The 16,344-nt window shown below is 39.1% G+C and overlaps 1 protein-coding gene across 1 annotated transcript; it reads right to left on the bottom strand.

Annotated features, from left to right (window-relative positions):
- Positions 1 to 416: 416 nt before the first annotated feature.
- Positions 417 to 15,221, bottom strand: LOC116221782 (maleylacetoacetate isomerase-like). The gene is made up of 5 exons (XM_031572965.2): positions 14,964 to 15,221; positions 14,813 to 14,864; positions 4,076 to 4,143; positions 3,886 to 3,966; positions 417 to 602 (listed from the first exon to the last, which is right to left on the bottom strand). Exons 1-5 carry the CDS (start codon positions 14,979 to 14,981, stop codon positions 432 to 434), a joined length of 390 nt encoding a protein of 129 aa, XP_031428825.1. The 5' UTR covers positions 14,982 to 15,221; the 3' UTR covers positions 417 to 431.
- Positions 15,222 to 16,344: the final 1,123 nt, after the last annotated feature.

Below are 16,344 nucleotides of genomic sequence, written 5' to 3'. Positions count from 1 at the left end.
GGTTATTTTTGTTGATATTCTGTCTCTCACTGTTAAAATAGACCTACCATTACAATAATAGATCAGTGGGCAAACCTGAAAAATCGGCAGGGGCCAAATACTTATTTTCCCCACTGTAAGTGAAGTTGAAAAAACCTAGAACAACCTCAGACTGAACTAAAATGCAACTAAAAGGGACACGTAGTTCAAACCCGGGGAAGGCCTGTGTATAAAAGTGAGTTTTTAGTCTGGTTCTAAAAGTCTACTTTGGTTCAAATCCGGTGTAAGTACTGTAAATAAAAGTGACTTGACTTTCTGATGCTGATTCCTTGAGTTCAGCTGATTCTTTGACTTAAAGAGGTCAGTTTGGGACTCCAGTTACACATGTTCATATAATCAACACAACATAATGCTGTAAATGACTGTAATGGTTTCCTGTATAATTACTATGATTAGCAAAAATAACCAGAAGCAATCTCAATCAAGGCTGATGTTACCTGCAATGGCTGAATTCCAGAAGCAATGATGTCACAGATCATGCGCACCTGGGCACGCTGTTTGGGGTCCGAGGGCAGAAGACGAGGTCCAGGGCGTGTTTCCTCAATATACTGGATGATCGCCAACTATGGGGAAATAAAATATCCAGCCACAGTTCAGGATGATAGCTTATGATTAATGCTAGCATCCTGAACAGTGGCTTAATGATAGCTTATAAGACACTGTTTATAAGTCACTTGCCAGGGCAAAACCCAGTAAAAATCACAATTCATAATTTTGAGATAGAAGTGATTGAAACCTGAACAAAGATGAAAATGCTATCTAATCTAATCGATTTTGAGATTCTGGCCTGAATAGATAGATAGATAGATAGATAAATAAATAAATAAATAAATAAAAACTTTATTGCCACACAACAATGTTGGTGGTATTCTTTTGTCAAAGGTAGCTCAGTCCAGTAAGGACTAAAAAATAAAAAAAACTCCAGGTCAGCTTTGGGAGTTCAGGAGTCTGATAGCAGAGGGGAAGAAGCTGTTATTGAGGCGCGTCGTTCCAGCTCACATAGATCTGTAGTGTCTTCCAGAAGGCAGAAGTTCCAAAAAGTCATGGCTAGGATGGGAGGAGTCTCTGATTATGTTCTTTGCACGATTTAAACTACGCTCAGCCTACAAAGAGGACTGATGGAAGGTCACAACCAATAATGTTGGAGGCTTTCGTGACCACTCTCTCCAGTTTCATCTTTGTGCGACTGTCAGAATTTCCATACCAGACAGATATTGATGCGGCGATGACACTTTCTATGATGGCTTTATAGAAGAGCACCAAAAGGTATTTGTTGACATGAAACTTTTTCAGTTGTCTGAGGAAACACAGTCTTTGTTGGGCTTTTTTGATAAGGTGGGAGGTGTTGATATCCCATTTCAAATTTTGGCTGATGTAAGAGCCCAGAAATATAAAGGACTCTGTAAGGGTTATGGGCTGGTCAATATATTAACTAAGTCAGTACTGAATATGAAACAAAACAAATATGCTGACTTGAAATAGATGAGAGCCGTTTTACACCTGTCAATGTGTAATGATTAGGGATGGGCATTCGATTAAATTGTCTTAACCGATCGTCCGGATAATTAACGATCGAGTTTCGATTAATCATTAATATTTTTATATTAAAATTCACTATTTATAATATATTAAAATGCAGTGAAAATAAAAAAACACAACGTGTTTCCTCATTGAGATCTTTATTACAACTCTTGTGGCAGTTAAACTTACAAGATGGACAACTCTTGTGGCAGTTAAACGGGATCCGCTCAATGGTTACACTTGAAAATATGCGCTGCTGTACTCTTAAGCAGCGGAGCCGACAGCTAGAAGCCGGTGCTCATAAACACAACTGACCCTCGTTTTTTTTTCTATAACTAATTAATCTCACATTTTGAAATTCATTAATCTAGATTCATCGCGATAAAACGTTTTTTTTTTCTTCTAAAGACTAAATCTTATAAATTAACGAGTAATCACTTCAGACAGCGTGTGTTTTAGACACTGTTGTTTAATGGTATTTTGTTGGTGCTCTCTCGCCCTCATACAAGGAATGTATGCGAGACACAATGGTGCCCCTCGACGGTAAATCGTAAGAATTGTCCCCTGAAGCAATTCGAATCACCTCAGTCAGCCCACCGTCTTCAACTATGTTGATGGGCCGACAGTCACCGGCAACCCAAACTGCTACAGCGTTGGTAACCTTTTCATGGACTGGTCTAGTTATTTTCCTAGAGAAGTCGTGGAGTGTGGGTTGGCGACCATCTAACCTGGGACTGCTTTCTGTCGGGTGCTTTGCATTAAGGTGATAACTTAAAGACGAGCTGCTTCTGTGATAGCTACATTCAGCTTGGCAAATGCTACATACAACTTTAGTTTTCTCCATTGTTCCGTCATTTTGCCTCTTAAACAGAAACTTTTACAGAAACTGCGGCGGTTTCGTGCCATGGGTCAATGTACACCGGAAGTAAACAAAGTTGCGTTAACTGCGTTCAAATATTGTATTGTGTTAATCTCGGCCACAATAATCTCATAGTATAACGCGTTAACTTCGACAGCCCTAAAAAAAAAAATTAGACGCACACTACACAACAGAACATGCATTAGTTTTAGCAAAATCACAGATTCTGTCAGAAATGTCATTATTGCCTTTTGTCAGGTAAGTTACCTCACTAGGTCATTTTACTAGGGAACTTTTTAGCTGATTTTTTTCCTAACTGATAATTTACTCATTTAAAACCTCAGATGTGCTTGGCGCATGTAGGATTAACTGTATAATAGCCAGACTTCTGAGATAATCTATCATGACAGCTGGCAAGCACTTCTGTCAATACATTTGTTCAGTTTCAGCCTCAGTTGCTTCAACAACTCCTCTGTCTTCCCATTAAGCACATATTCCTGTACAACAGAAGCCACAGAGAATCCTTTGGCTTTGTTATAAAAAAAATCCCCAAGAAAATCTGATTGTGCTGTAGCAGCAGTCAGCGATGACTCTGGTCATTAGTGGTACTTTGGTGGTGGAATGACCTACCTAATGTTATTCATTCAAGTGACATCCATGGTAGATTTAAAGAGGGTCACAAAGGGTCTAAAGACTCATCTCTTCATAACTCACTGGTCATTCTAATGTATTTGTTACATTTTTTACAATTTTCCTACAAATATTACATTTTTATACTACTATTATTGTTGTTAAAATTACCAGCAGTTGCATGTCTCTTACAGAAGTCACAGTCAACATTTCCACATATCCATAACAAACCAATACATATTGACCACCCATTCACCAGTGTCATGCAAATGGCTATTGGTGTGTTGTCAAACAAGCATGCAGTTGGCTGAAGGTTCCAATGACAGAAACTTGTGGACATTTTAGAACACAATCAGAGGATCAACCACATTGGAGCTGTACCTTGGTTTGCTAGCATGCACAAGTTACAGGCTTAGTGTTAGTGAACTCATAATAGCCTTGTTCTATGACTCACAGCAGCCCGAGTGCCTAAACGTACCTTCTATAGCCAACAAAATATCACATCATTTTCTCTCCAGGCAGCCCCAGTACTCAATTGTAGAGGGGTCACAGTCAAAGGAGCTACTTAAAGAAAGGCCATTAATGAAAAAAAAACTGCAAAAGAACCTCTGAATAATTAAGACATCTCTGTCCTGAGGCCATGATAAAATGTGGGGCTTCAGTAAAGTCAAAATCCATTGAAATTTGCTATTAAGGAATGGTCATTTAATTAGTGACAGTACAAGGTTACAGTTATTTTGAGAGGGAGGTCTAATCAATCTTATCAAGATCATGAAAAGGAAGAGTCAATAGAAGAGGTCACAATAGAACAGCATTCATTTGTTAGAGCAGCTTACCGACTGAGACAATGTCATGTCATCAATGGTCACAGCAGGCACTTGTTGCATGGGGTTTAATCTTTTGTATTGATCTGTTACCTGAAAGAACAATAAAGTAACATGCAATTAGCATACTTGTATGCATTGGCCTGGTACATTTAGTGGTGTTGCAGTACAGAAACTCAGGACATACTAACTGGCACATCACCTGTTGGCCACCATCTTTTACGAGGTTTACATTAACCTGGTCATAATCCATTCCTTTCAGAGCGAAAGCTGAGGACACAGTAAACACACTCATGGATTCTGCTAGTCATTTAAAGAGAACAGTTCAAATACATTTGAATATTCAGACACAAAGTTCATCAAAACACCATCAGCGATGCAGTTTTACCAACATACTTAGCACAGAACATAATAAATACAATTGGGGCATAATACATAAAGGACACAATAAACACAATAAAGGCGGAGACTTCAATGCCTCAATAGCGTTGTGGTGAAAACTCTCTCTCTTTTAGCCGGTGCTCTTATGCACAGAAACCATATTCCTGATTATACCAGTATGTGGCATGGATTCTGATGGACTGACTTTCAAATAAATCCAATTGTATTTATTTATTATTTATATAGTGCCAATAACAATTGAAATTGTCTCAACAACAGCTGATGACGATACACTTTTTTGTAAGTACACAAATCAATGAATATGGATGGAGCAGTGTTTTTAATAATTACACTAAAAGGGAACCAATTTACATTACACAATATTAAAATACACACAGACATTAATTAATGACATTTTAGCTGGGAAATGATCAAACTAGCTTCATCCATGGTGTAGTGTGTGTTGCTCTGGTATTCTGCTCAAACGATGCTAGCTAGTTTGACAGTTAGTTAACAATAGTTTGCAAAGATTTGAGGGAACCTGTTGCTTACTATCTATTAGGGCTGAACGATTAATTGCATTTGCGATTTAATCGCGATATGATAGAACGCGATTTTCTAACCGCAACGTTCGCGATTAAAAAACGTGGTCTAAAAAAAAAAAAAATTACATTTTTTTTAAGATGGTACATTTTGCACACAGTGTTTAAAAAGTGCATGCCTAGTTTTTATACTTAAAATGACTTTTTTTAAATTACTTAAATGCACAGTGGCAAAGCCACCGATTTGTTGTTCTTGTTTCTGTAATGAGCAGTTAAATAAAAATGTAAAATGTGGGAAAGAATATTTTACACTAAATGTATCTAATATTGTGTTGGTCATATTTAAATCATTCATCACGTTTTGTTGGGAAAAAAAGAGGATAAAAAAATCGCATATTAAATCGCAATCGCAATATTTTGGTAAAAAATCGCAATTAGATTATTTTCCCAAATCGTTCAGCCCTACTATCTATGTGTCAATATTAAATAGTGTTTAGTAAAATTGACATGCACATTGTTAAAGCAGAATATCAGACCAATTTACATTCAGTTGTGAAACAAAATGAGGTCTCTGTGTCAGTTTCTGACCTATAGTATTTCTCTCCCCATCTTACCATTCATCTCTCTCTACCAACTGCACCGATCTGCAAGGCAGCTTTTGGGAAACCCATTAACAGTACAAAGGGAAACCCCTTCAAACTTCTGATGTTCGCACATTGCTACATTTTATACTCTACAGCTTTATACCCTTAGCTGCAATTAATCCAGCCAAGCATAACAGGTGTATGTGTAGCCTACTGAAGAGGGAGCTGCCCTCATCCATTCTGGTGTATGTGTAGCCTACTGAAGAGGGAGCTGCCCTCATTCATTCTGGTGTATGTGTAGCCTACTGAAGAGGGAGCTGCCCTCATCCATTCTGGTGTATGTGTAGCCTACTAAAGAGGGAGCTGCCCTCATCCATTCTGGTGTATGTGTAGCCTACTGAAGAGGGAGCTGCCCTCATCCATTCTGGTGTATGTGTAGCCTACTGAAGAGAGAGCTGCCCTCATCCATTCTGGTGTATGTGTAGCCTACTCAAGAGAGAGCTGCCCTCATCCATTCTGCGGTGCTTCGCCGTTAGTTAGGCTCCATGTGTAACGGAGTTGTAAATGTAGTATAACAATAATATGTGTTTCGCCATAATTGAGCAGGTTTAGTCAGTGTTGGTGTTTTGGAGCCACCTTTGGAGATGTGATGTACTGCAGGTCTGCAAGTTATGCTTATGTAATTTTGCCCTACCCAGACAGAAGCGGTATGCTTGTCTACAGATAGGTGTACTGTGCAAAATGCCCCTCACAATTCATAAAGGTTCACATTTGAAAAATGTAATGTATGTTGACGTATTACATGTACTTTATATTTTAGTATGTATTGTGATGGTTTTGGTACAGTCATATTAATGGGCAGAAAGTTTATTTATATTTTTCACCCGACCACAAGGTTCTATATATAGACACACTGATTAGCTGTAAAGTTCGCTAGGAACTCTTCATGCATCAAATGTATCGTTTAGTTTGACACCTATTGAATGCCCTGATTATTTTAACTTTCATTATGAATATCTTTATATAGAGATGTGTAGCCTAATGTACTGATATGTGCCAACAGGAAGATGTGCATCTGTTCATGTGTAGATGTTCATCTTATCTGTTTCGGAACGCTAATTAGCTTACTTGTTCTATGCACACATTCTACATTCCATTCCCCACGTCCTGCTGGCTAGTTAGCTTACAGTGCTGCAGTATTGAAACATTATTTTTTATTTATATTATTTAATTTTACCTGTGCAGATTCTGCGTGCATCGACTCTTTTTTGATGACATTGATGTATTTGTCTATAATTCAGGTATGTTGCTCCAAAACTAAAATGTCTACGTTATATGTGTATTATTATTGAGATTATTTGTGCACTGTTTGATGTTTGATGTTAAAATGACTTTTCTCAGATTCCTGCCAAGTATTTAATTGTTGTGTTTTGTACAGTGTGGAAGATGTTAAAGGAGAGCTGTATTCCTCTCTGCATATCTGTTCCCATTGGAAAGGAAAAGAGACAGAAGCGGTATGCTTGTGTACGGATCCTGCGTGCATCAACCCGTTTCTGATGACATTTATGTATTTGTCTGTAATTCAGGAATAAAAGAGTAAAGGCACCGCAGTGTCCAACAGTCCTTTGCCTGACCGCCATTACACAGTCACATTACTGAGGTGTGAATGGTCTACTTTTCAAATATCTATAGGTAGAAACTAAATACATCTTTAGAGCTTAATGAGGAGAATAAAATGAACCACATACATATTTCAGTCTCTGAGTAAAAAAAACAGCCCTTGATGACCCAATCAATAGCAAAGAGAGCTTTTTATATGATTGGGCATTACGTTACTGGGTCATTTCAATGCGAGCACATGCATAAAACATGCAATGTGACTCCTACACACACACACACACACTCTTTATAAAACATGCAATGTGACTCCTACACAACACACACACTTTTCATAAAACCTGCAATGTGACTCCTAGAAACAAAAGCACATGTTTCGGTTGTTTACACTGACTACAGAGATACAAGACGATGGTACTCACTCACTCACTCACCGAAAAGATCTCTGCTGCTGATGTCCTGCTATAAGTCGAAGCATTACCCTTGTTGTGATTTCATCAGAGGAAAGTGTGAGGACAACAAAGAAGAATGTTGCCTTTTTGACCTTCAATACGATAAAATTGAGGATTCTGTTTATGACTTGTAAGTAATTGGTTCACTCACAAATGTCGTGACTAGTTTTGTTTTGCTGCGCTATGCTTTGCTGAGGTAATCAGCTCTGGTACTTATGTGACACAGGCTAAAGTTAAAAGACTAAAATCTTCATATAGGCTACAGAATAGTTTTAGGTTTGTTATAGGTTACTATGGTTTAGTATCTCCTCCGTAAGTTAGTATACTAAAAGAAAATTTCTGTCAGTAGCAAATCATATTGCAGCCAACTGTATCAGCAACTTATTTTGTACATGCAAATTATTTGTATCTCTCTCGCTTAATCAATATTTTTCATAGCAGCAAATATCAGTTATCAGTAGCCTACAGTAGGCCTATGATACGTATATGATATGTATTATTTAGCAGTGAGATATATGGGTCAGACTCTTCAGCTAGCTGTAAGAAGAAGCTAGCTCAGTATGGACAAAATTGCAAGAGACAACAAGAGTAAACCATTGAGAATGACACTATCTAGCCATCTACCAACACGTGATGGCATCTCATTAACACCAAACACTAGAATCAGAATTATTGGTGTAATTATCAACCAAGACCTCCGACTTGACACACACATAAAATAGATCTCAGACATAATTTTATATGCAATATTGCCAAAATTAGAAAAGTCCTGTCCCTCCAAGATGCAGAAAACTAATCCATGCTTTTATTACATTCTTACATATTACATTTACAACATTCTTCACCTTCGCCATGTTGTAGTGTTCAACAGGAATGGGCTAGAGACAGCGCATGTTGTACTGTGAACCCTTGTACCCTTACTATGCTTGTACAACTAAAACTCCCCATTCACCAAGCCAGCCAACATAGCTAAACATAACTCATCACAACTGAACAAGTATAAAATCCCCCTAGTCAATAAAACTGGGCTACAGACAACGCATGTTGTACCATGAAGCAGTGCTGTTACGGATCCCGGGTACAGCATACGGCAGCATTTGGCAGCTGTCACAGCCAGTTGTGCACTCTTGTGTATCCTGCCACCCTTTCTATCCTAAATAAAATCCACATGCACCATGTCGGTCAACAATAACTATACATAACTCATCAAAAATAAATGCAAATAACATTTCCAATACACCTGGCCAGGCACCCTCTTTCTCTTCCTCTCCTTCTATATCATGTTGCTAATGCTTATATTGATACTGATAAAGTGGCCATATAACTTACTGTTAATTGCTTACCTAAATGTATCTCCTTATCTGGTTATCAAATTGATGTCTACTAACAACATTTTCTCTCTCTTATAGCGTGACCTTTGCTTGCAAATGCTGATGGATGTGGAAACATTGCTCCTCATCACCATATCCATCAAGTACATCGACGCATGTTGGCAGCCGAACTCTACCCACTCACTTTGTTTCTTTCTTCCCCTCCTAGTCTAGACTATCTTCGCTGCAGATGCTGCTGTAGTCTCTCCACCTGATCTACTTGTAGAAACCCTCAGCCCACATGTACCCATCCCACCACACTGTCATACACTTATTCTATCCCATACTCTATGCTAGCATTTTGCACACTGTATACCACAAGCTGTTTTGTATGCATCATGTATATACCATATGATGTTTGTATGTATTATGTACATTTACCCCGTATATGCTGTGTACATTTACCACTTGTTGCCCCCCCCCCCCATCCACCTTCTGTCCCCTTCCCTTTTTATCTCAAACAGGGTCCCCTTATGTGCCGTGTTTCTGCTTACAGTTTCTTCCTGATTAAAAGGAGGGTTTTTTTGCTCTAAGGGGATTCAGGCACTGGGCTCTTTAAAGCCCCTTGAGACAATTAACGTTGTCAGCAGAGATAACTTATTTCTTAAAGGATCCGTATTGAAACCGGAAGTCGTCACTTTACTCCGGTCTCTGGTTGGATAAAACTTGTCACATGTCCTGAACAGATATGGACAAGGACCTTTGATTTATTCTTTAGGAACCATGTCGATGCCTGACTTTTAATGTTGTGTCACGTTGTTGAAGTTCAAGTTCAACATTAATAGCGATTGAATTACACTTGTGTCTGTGTAATCGCTAGCGGTAAATAAACATTAATAGCTTGAATGACTGATTAAGGATATTTGTTACACATCACAAACACACGTAATCGATGTTTTTTGTGTGATAATTAGGTAATAGGTAAGCTAAAAATTACAGTATCTTACGCGAGCTAATTTACCGAGCTAGCTAGCTAGCAATTGAATTACACTTGTGTCGGTGTAATCGCTAGCGGTAAATAAACGTAAATAACTTAAATGACTGATAAAGGATATATGTTACACATCACAAACACACACAATCGATGGGTTTTGGGGGGAATGAGGTGATTGGTTAGCTTAAATTACAGTATCTTAGGCGAGCTAATTGACCTAGCAATTGAATTACACTTGTGTCGGTGCAATCGCTAGCGGTAAATAAATGTAAATAACTTGAATGACTGATAAAGGATATATGTTACACATCACAAACACACACAATCGATGAGTTTTGGGGGAAATGAGGTAATTGCAGACCTGCCAACCTTGAAGAAAGTTTTTGAGTACCAGGGGAGTTTCAGTTTTGCAGGGGCTTTGCATACGGTCAATTCCCCACTTACCGCCATATCATCCAGTTATTCAACATAATAAATCACCGGCGAAGAAAACAATACAATCATATTTTCTTGACAAAAATTCCATAAATGAAAAGAGATCTTTACATTTTGCATCATTTAGCACTTCTAAAGAATATATATATATATATATATATATATATATATATATATATATATATATTTAAAGCTCCTATTAAAGTATCCATCTATCTACTTCCAGTGGCACTTGCTCTTGACTGCTTTGCCTCATAGCTTGGCGACTTGGCCTTGCGGAGCAGAGCATCACTGAAGCCTTCCATGTGACAGACAGTCCCCTTTGCATTCATGCTCACCTTTCTTGTCACCAAAGCGCTTATCATGTCAGTGCTCAGGGTTGCTCTGTATTGGGTCTTGTTTTAGGTAACGAAACTGAAAATCGTCATCTGACGTCATGATTATTTTATACATGCAAGGCTGGTTGACTGGCTGCAATAGTAGGAATTATTTGCTACGTTAGCAGTCTGTAATCAAACACCTTTGCAATGGTCACTTTGCCCCAACAGAGCGATTCAAAGTTAGAACAGTCTCCGTGGCGTTTGAGTTAACGTTACTGCAACTAAATTAGCCTACTCCATCAGTTATTCACACCGTAGCTGTCTCGTAACCAGGCGATTCACATCGTATGCTAACTACTACGGCTAACTTTTTATACAAATTTATCTGAAGGATATACTCCTTGAAATGCATCATCTCATTAAGTTACCGAACACATGTTTTAACGTTTTATATGCTAACATTACGGTCACATTTATGTGCTTGATTATTACTCCCCACTTCCCATTGTACCGCAGCAATGCATTACGCCTCGGTGGATAATAAAGTAGCAGTGGATGTTGAGTGAGTGAGAGTACTATTGCGGGTCGGGGAGGGTTACAGAACCACAGGCACAAGGTCGTAGCATCTTGTCCAATCTGAGGGATGATGTTTAAATGCATGTACGGTATAGGTTTGTATTGATTCATTTTTTTTTTGTTGCGTAGTTTCAGCTGGCATTTCGTACCTGCGTATTTTGACTAAGAATTGTGTGGTTGGTACACAAAATGCGTGCAGGTTGGCAGGTCTGTAATTGGTTAGCTTAAATTACAGTATCTTAGGCGAGAGCTAGCAGTGTTTGGGCAGCCCAAGGTAGCTATACCTATATGCTATATGGTTGGTTAGCTCAAGCTAGCACTCTCACAGACACACACACACACACACAAAATCGATGGTTTTTGGGGAAAATTAGGGTATTGGTTATCTTAAATTACAGTATTTTAAGTGAGCTAATTGACCTAGCTCTGTACTATACGGTGTTTGGTAAGCCCGCTGTCAAACGTAAGATGTCGACATTGCCTCTGACGTCCCGGAATTAACAGTGCTAGCTTTGTGTTCGGTCATATAGCTTCGTAAAAGTTCGGTTAACAAGTCACTTGTCTGTTTAGTTGTATGACTTCGTAAAAGTTCGGTTAACAAGTCAATTGAGTATTGAGCCGTATAACTTCACAAAAATAATAATAATTTAAAGAAAACCGATCGTTTAAATGTCAGGCGATCAACATAATTTCTCAACGAAAAAGTAAAGGTCCTGTTATTAGCCAATCAAACGGAGTAAATCACCCACTTCCGGTTTCAATACGAATCCTTTAGGAAATACGTTATCTCTGCCGACAAACGTAATAACTTATTAGTTGGCTTGCTACGTCTTGTGTTGTCACTCTTAGCAAAGTTGTGGACTTGCTAGTTTTTGAAAAGCCTAGTCAGCCCATTTTGACAGAGGTTTAGCCACTAGTGAGACATCTATAGATGATGTTAGTAAACTTGCTCGATAACACTCAGCCATTGGTACTGGTAAGAAGTGCTCTTGTGTCGGTTACCGTATAGCCATGTTGGCAAGCTTGCCACCCAAGTTTCACTTTGTGTCAGGGGAATCCCAGTTTTGCAGGATTCATTTAGTTGAACACCTTTTCTTAGATCAATCATATGTCACCATCATTCCTTCAGCATATAGCCAGGTGTTAGCAGCATATTTTCTCTGGTTCTTTGGTGACTTTGGCGCACAGCAAAAAAAGATTGCAACTTTATCAGCGTCATCCCTTGTCTCACAGATATTTGTAGTTTTTCCAGATGCCAAGTCATCTACCTCAGTCCCCTCTCAGGCTAGCATAAAAATAAATAAATTCTTCTTGTGCCAAAAAGTTTGGTCAGTCTTTGTCAATCTCACGCCAAATGCCTTGGAAGTTTGTAACCTTGAAATGTATTTCAACATCTTCTAATAAATTACACTATCCAAAGTGTATAATGTGCGATATGTGCCTATTAGGGATGTCACGAGAACCGATACTTACGATACCTTTCCATGCTAAAATAACAAAACACAGACAATGCCTATTTTTTTTAAGCACCGTGAGCGCCTGTCGCTACACAATGGTAGTCCTTTGGGGGATCGTAGTCCCTCACATTGCGCATGCTCAGACACAAACGGTTTACGGCATAAGGCTCAACATCAACATATCTGGCTTGTCTTAACGCATAATGTAGGTTTATTTAACGTAATATTTAATAATGTTGTAAACGGTTTAAACGTCAACATATGGGGCTTGTCTTAACGCATAATGTGGGTATATTTAATGTTATATTTAATTATGTTGTAAATGGCTAACAGCATAAGGCTCTACGTCAACATATGAAACGAAACTGGGGAGAGACTTTTTGATCCTCCACCTCATCTGTTTTGCCCACTGTGACATCTTCTTTGTTTTTAAATAAATGGTCATGTTTTAAAAAAACTGGCTTTCGTCGCTTTTCTCCATGATTGAAAACGGATCTGTCGTTGTGACGCATGCGCGCGCGGCTTCGCTGTCGACAGCAGTCGACAGTGTCGCAAAATGACGCATGCGCAATGTGAGGGACTACGATCCCCCAAAGGACTACCAACGTGTAGCGACAGCGCCGATGCCAGCTGTTAGCATCGGTGCTGCGCCTCTTCTGGAACTGATGGGGGCAGTATACGCTTCAGAGTGTTCCAGTCGACGTTTACATTCAGAAAACCAAGATGGCAACTGCGGCTGCAGCGATCGCCCCACCTCGACTTGTTGATAAAAAAGGCACAAAGAGTCGTGTATGGAAGTACTTTGCGTTTGAGGCAGGTGACCGTGGCGTTATCATTAATCCGCAGAAGCCATTATGCAAACGATGCTACCGTGGTCTTCAGACCAAGGGAGGTAATACTTCCAATTTAGCAAAGCACCTGAAAGACCGTCATCCGGATTTGTTTAAAGATTTTCAAGGGCTAGTTCTGATTCATATTAACAACATCCAAAGAATGCACCTTTTCTGTTTTTTTAATCTGTCATACTGAAATAGACGTTACATGATGTTTGAGATGGTGGGCACACGTGTTACAATAGCATATGTTATGTACGTAGTTTAGGTTAGCTATGCTGTAGTTTTAACGTTAGCCTATAGCCTACCTTGGTTAGAAGGAGAGAGAGAAAGAGAGCATGTATCATGTCAAAACTAGCGAAATTCACTGAATGTCCTAGTTTAATATAGTTACAAATGAATATGCAATGGGTTTGACAAAACACGATTACCCAATTTTTTTTTTTTTACGATGCCATAGACTCAATGTAGCCTAAAAGACGATTTGCGAGTGACAGCTGGAATATTCGTCTCTTTTATTCCCCTCCTTGTCTAGACAGTCTCCGCTGTGGGATGCTGCTGTAGTCTCTCCACCTGATCTACCTCTGCCTACACCTACCTATCCCCACCACACTGTCATGCATTAATTCTGTGCTAGCCTGTTTACCTGTAATGTAAATAATTGCCACCATCGACATAGTTTTCTGTTTCATTACTCTACTTACCCTTGTAGTAGTAACCTTACGGGCCAACTGTATACCCACTAAGCTGTTTTATAATACTTGAATGCTCTCTCCCCATTTTATTCTCTATTCATTGTATATGTATCATGGAGCATGCTTATTCTGATACGTGTATGAATTAATCTGCCATGTTTCAGATTCTCTCCCCTCCCTTCTGCCACTAATGACTGTTTACATGGATTGTTAAGGAGTGTAATCCGTTTTTGTGATTGGTCAACTGAAGTTTTGCCCCAGGTTTTGAAGCACTGTTTTGCCATTTTGAATCAATTGTATATGTTTTTGCTATCCATTCATTTTTATGTTCACATCACAAAGTTCACGATTGATTTTGTCCAAACTTGATTTTCTGTTAAGATGATAACTGAAACATTTTCGCTAATTTCTCTGCACCAAATTTAACGAATGAACGCCTTTTTAAAAGAGAATTAACTGTAGATTTAGAAAAGGCCTATCCAATAAAACAACATTTCATTTTTGGCGACACTGGGCTGATATTGTCGTGACACCCCTCATGTGACTGCTTTTAATGAACAGCACAATTGAGCGTCAAATTTAACTTCAACTAGATCGACGAATCTGCGACCATGCACAGCTTCACCAGATAAAGGCAAAACAAGCGAGAAGGTTTTTAGTGGTCAGGTTACTAGTCCCTCAACGCCAACGACTTACTTAACAGTAGATTCCAAATTACTTCTGTGTCCAAAATTGCAACTTACCGATGCGAACTCGCCAAGAGCAAGAGCTTCTGAAGTATCCATGAAGAACGGGCTTAAAGACAAAACAACGTTCACGCACCATTGTTATTGATTAGTTCACATGATATTCATTCGTTTGGATAAAGTTTGATAACACGTGAAATGTAATAACCTTAGCAGTGTTTGCCATTTGTAGAGATGGAGAAGATTGTTTGCAGCACACGGGGTTAAACACTAAATCGCCAAGTCCTCAACCAATAGGAGGAGATCGCCGAAATCCTCCTCTCGTGGAAATCGTGACTTTGCATATTCATCCGACGGTAGTGTCGGCCTAGAAAGTATAACGCTTGCATGCAAAAACGTACTAACTATAGGCTATAGAGTAAAATGTGTATTTAGAGAGCCTGCAGATTGGGAGATTGTAGATTAATTCATTTACTGATGTGAAATTAGTTTCATGTTCCACATTCAACAGATATTCAAGACACTACATTTTAGGGACCGTGTAAAAAGTACTAAGACGTGAAATGTGGGTGAAAAGTGAAATAGTAACAGTAAAACATGCTTAAAACAACTTTAAATAAATATTAATAAAGAGTAGCTAGTAGTATTATAAGAAGCCAGAGTAGAATGTATAAATGAGGAATATTCCAGCAGATCCTCAGCACCACATAAGTCAAGAGGGTGGCAGTGGACCCAAATCGGAGCCAGTCAGTACTATTGAAGCCCTTATGCCTGGGCCCCCTACAGTAGGCGGAGACCCACCACTCTCTGCTGGAGGATGCATCCCTAGTTCTAACTCGCCACAGCAGCCACATACACCATTCCAGTATTCATACCCACACTGCAAATGGTCTGGGCCTGGATAAAGGATGTTTACTGTTGTCTACAAGTTATTTAGTAGGCTGTTCTTAGACAGCTTTCCTGGGATTTCTAGTAGGGAACGTCATAAACTAAGAGACTTAGGGGATCTTCTAACAATTTAATTGTTTTGGCGCTATATAAATAAAATTGAATTGAATTCTAATGAAGTCACTCTCTGCCAGAGATGAGGACTCGAGTCTACAACTTGGACTCGTCGCACTTAAGTCTTGACTTGACTCGGACTCAAGCTGTGGCTATTTGTGAACAATCTTTATTTTGTTTATTATCACCCGTAACCATACGCATCTGTCACAGTCCAGCCCAGTACCTCCACTTCTTAGTCAATGTGTTCTGGTGTCCTGTATTGTTTAATGTCTGTCCTATATTTGATCCAGTCCAGGTTTTACCCCTACCCTGGTTCCTGGCTGATTGTTCTTGACCCAAACCTGTTTTCTGGATCTGCGACATTTGCCTAGCCTTTTGGAATCTTCTGCCTGACGTGCCATTCAAAAATCCAAGGTGGCAGCCATTTTTCAAGATGGACGCCGTATGTTTCTGCCGAAAATGGTTTTGCTCATAGAAATGCATGTACTTGTTGGATTTGAATGATCTTGGTGTCGATTTCTCTGTTTTCTTGCATGCTGAATCTAATTTTTCTACTTTCAAAAAACTCAAGTGAATTCACACTT

This window comes from Clupea harengus, chromosome 9 (assembly GCF_900700415.2).
Source record: "Clupea harengus chromosome 9, Ch_v2.0.2, whole genome shotgun sequence".
NCBI classification, from domain to species: Eukaryota; Metazoa; Chordata; class Actinopteri; order Clupeiformes; family Clupeidae; genus Clupea; species Clupea harengus.
This window is presented reverse-complemented; position numbering and strand designations above follow the sequence as displayed.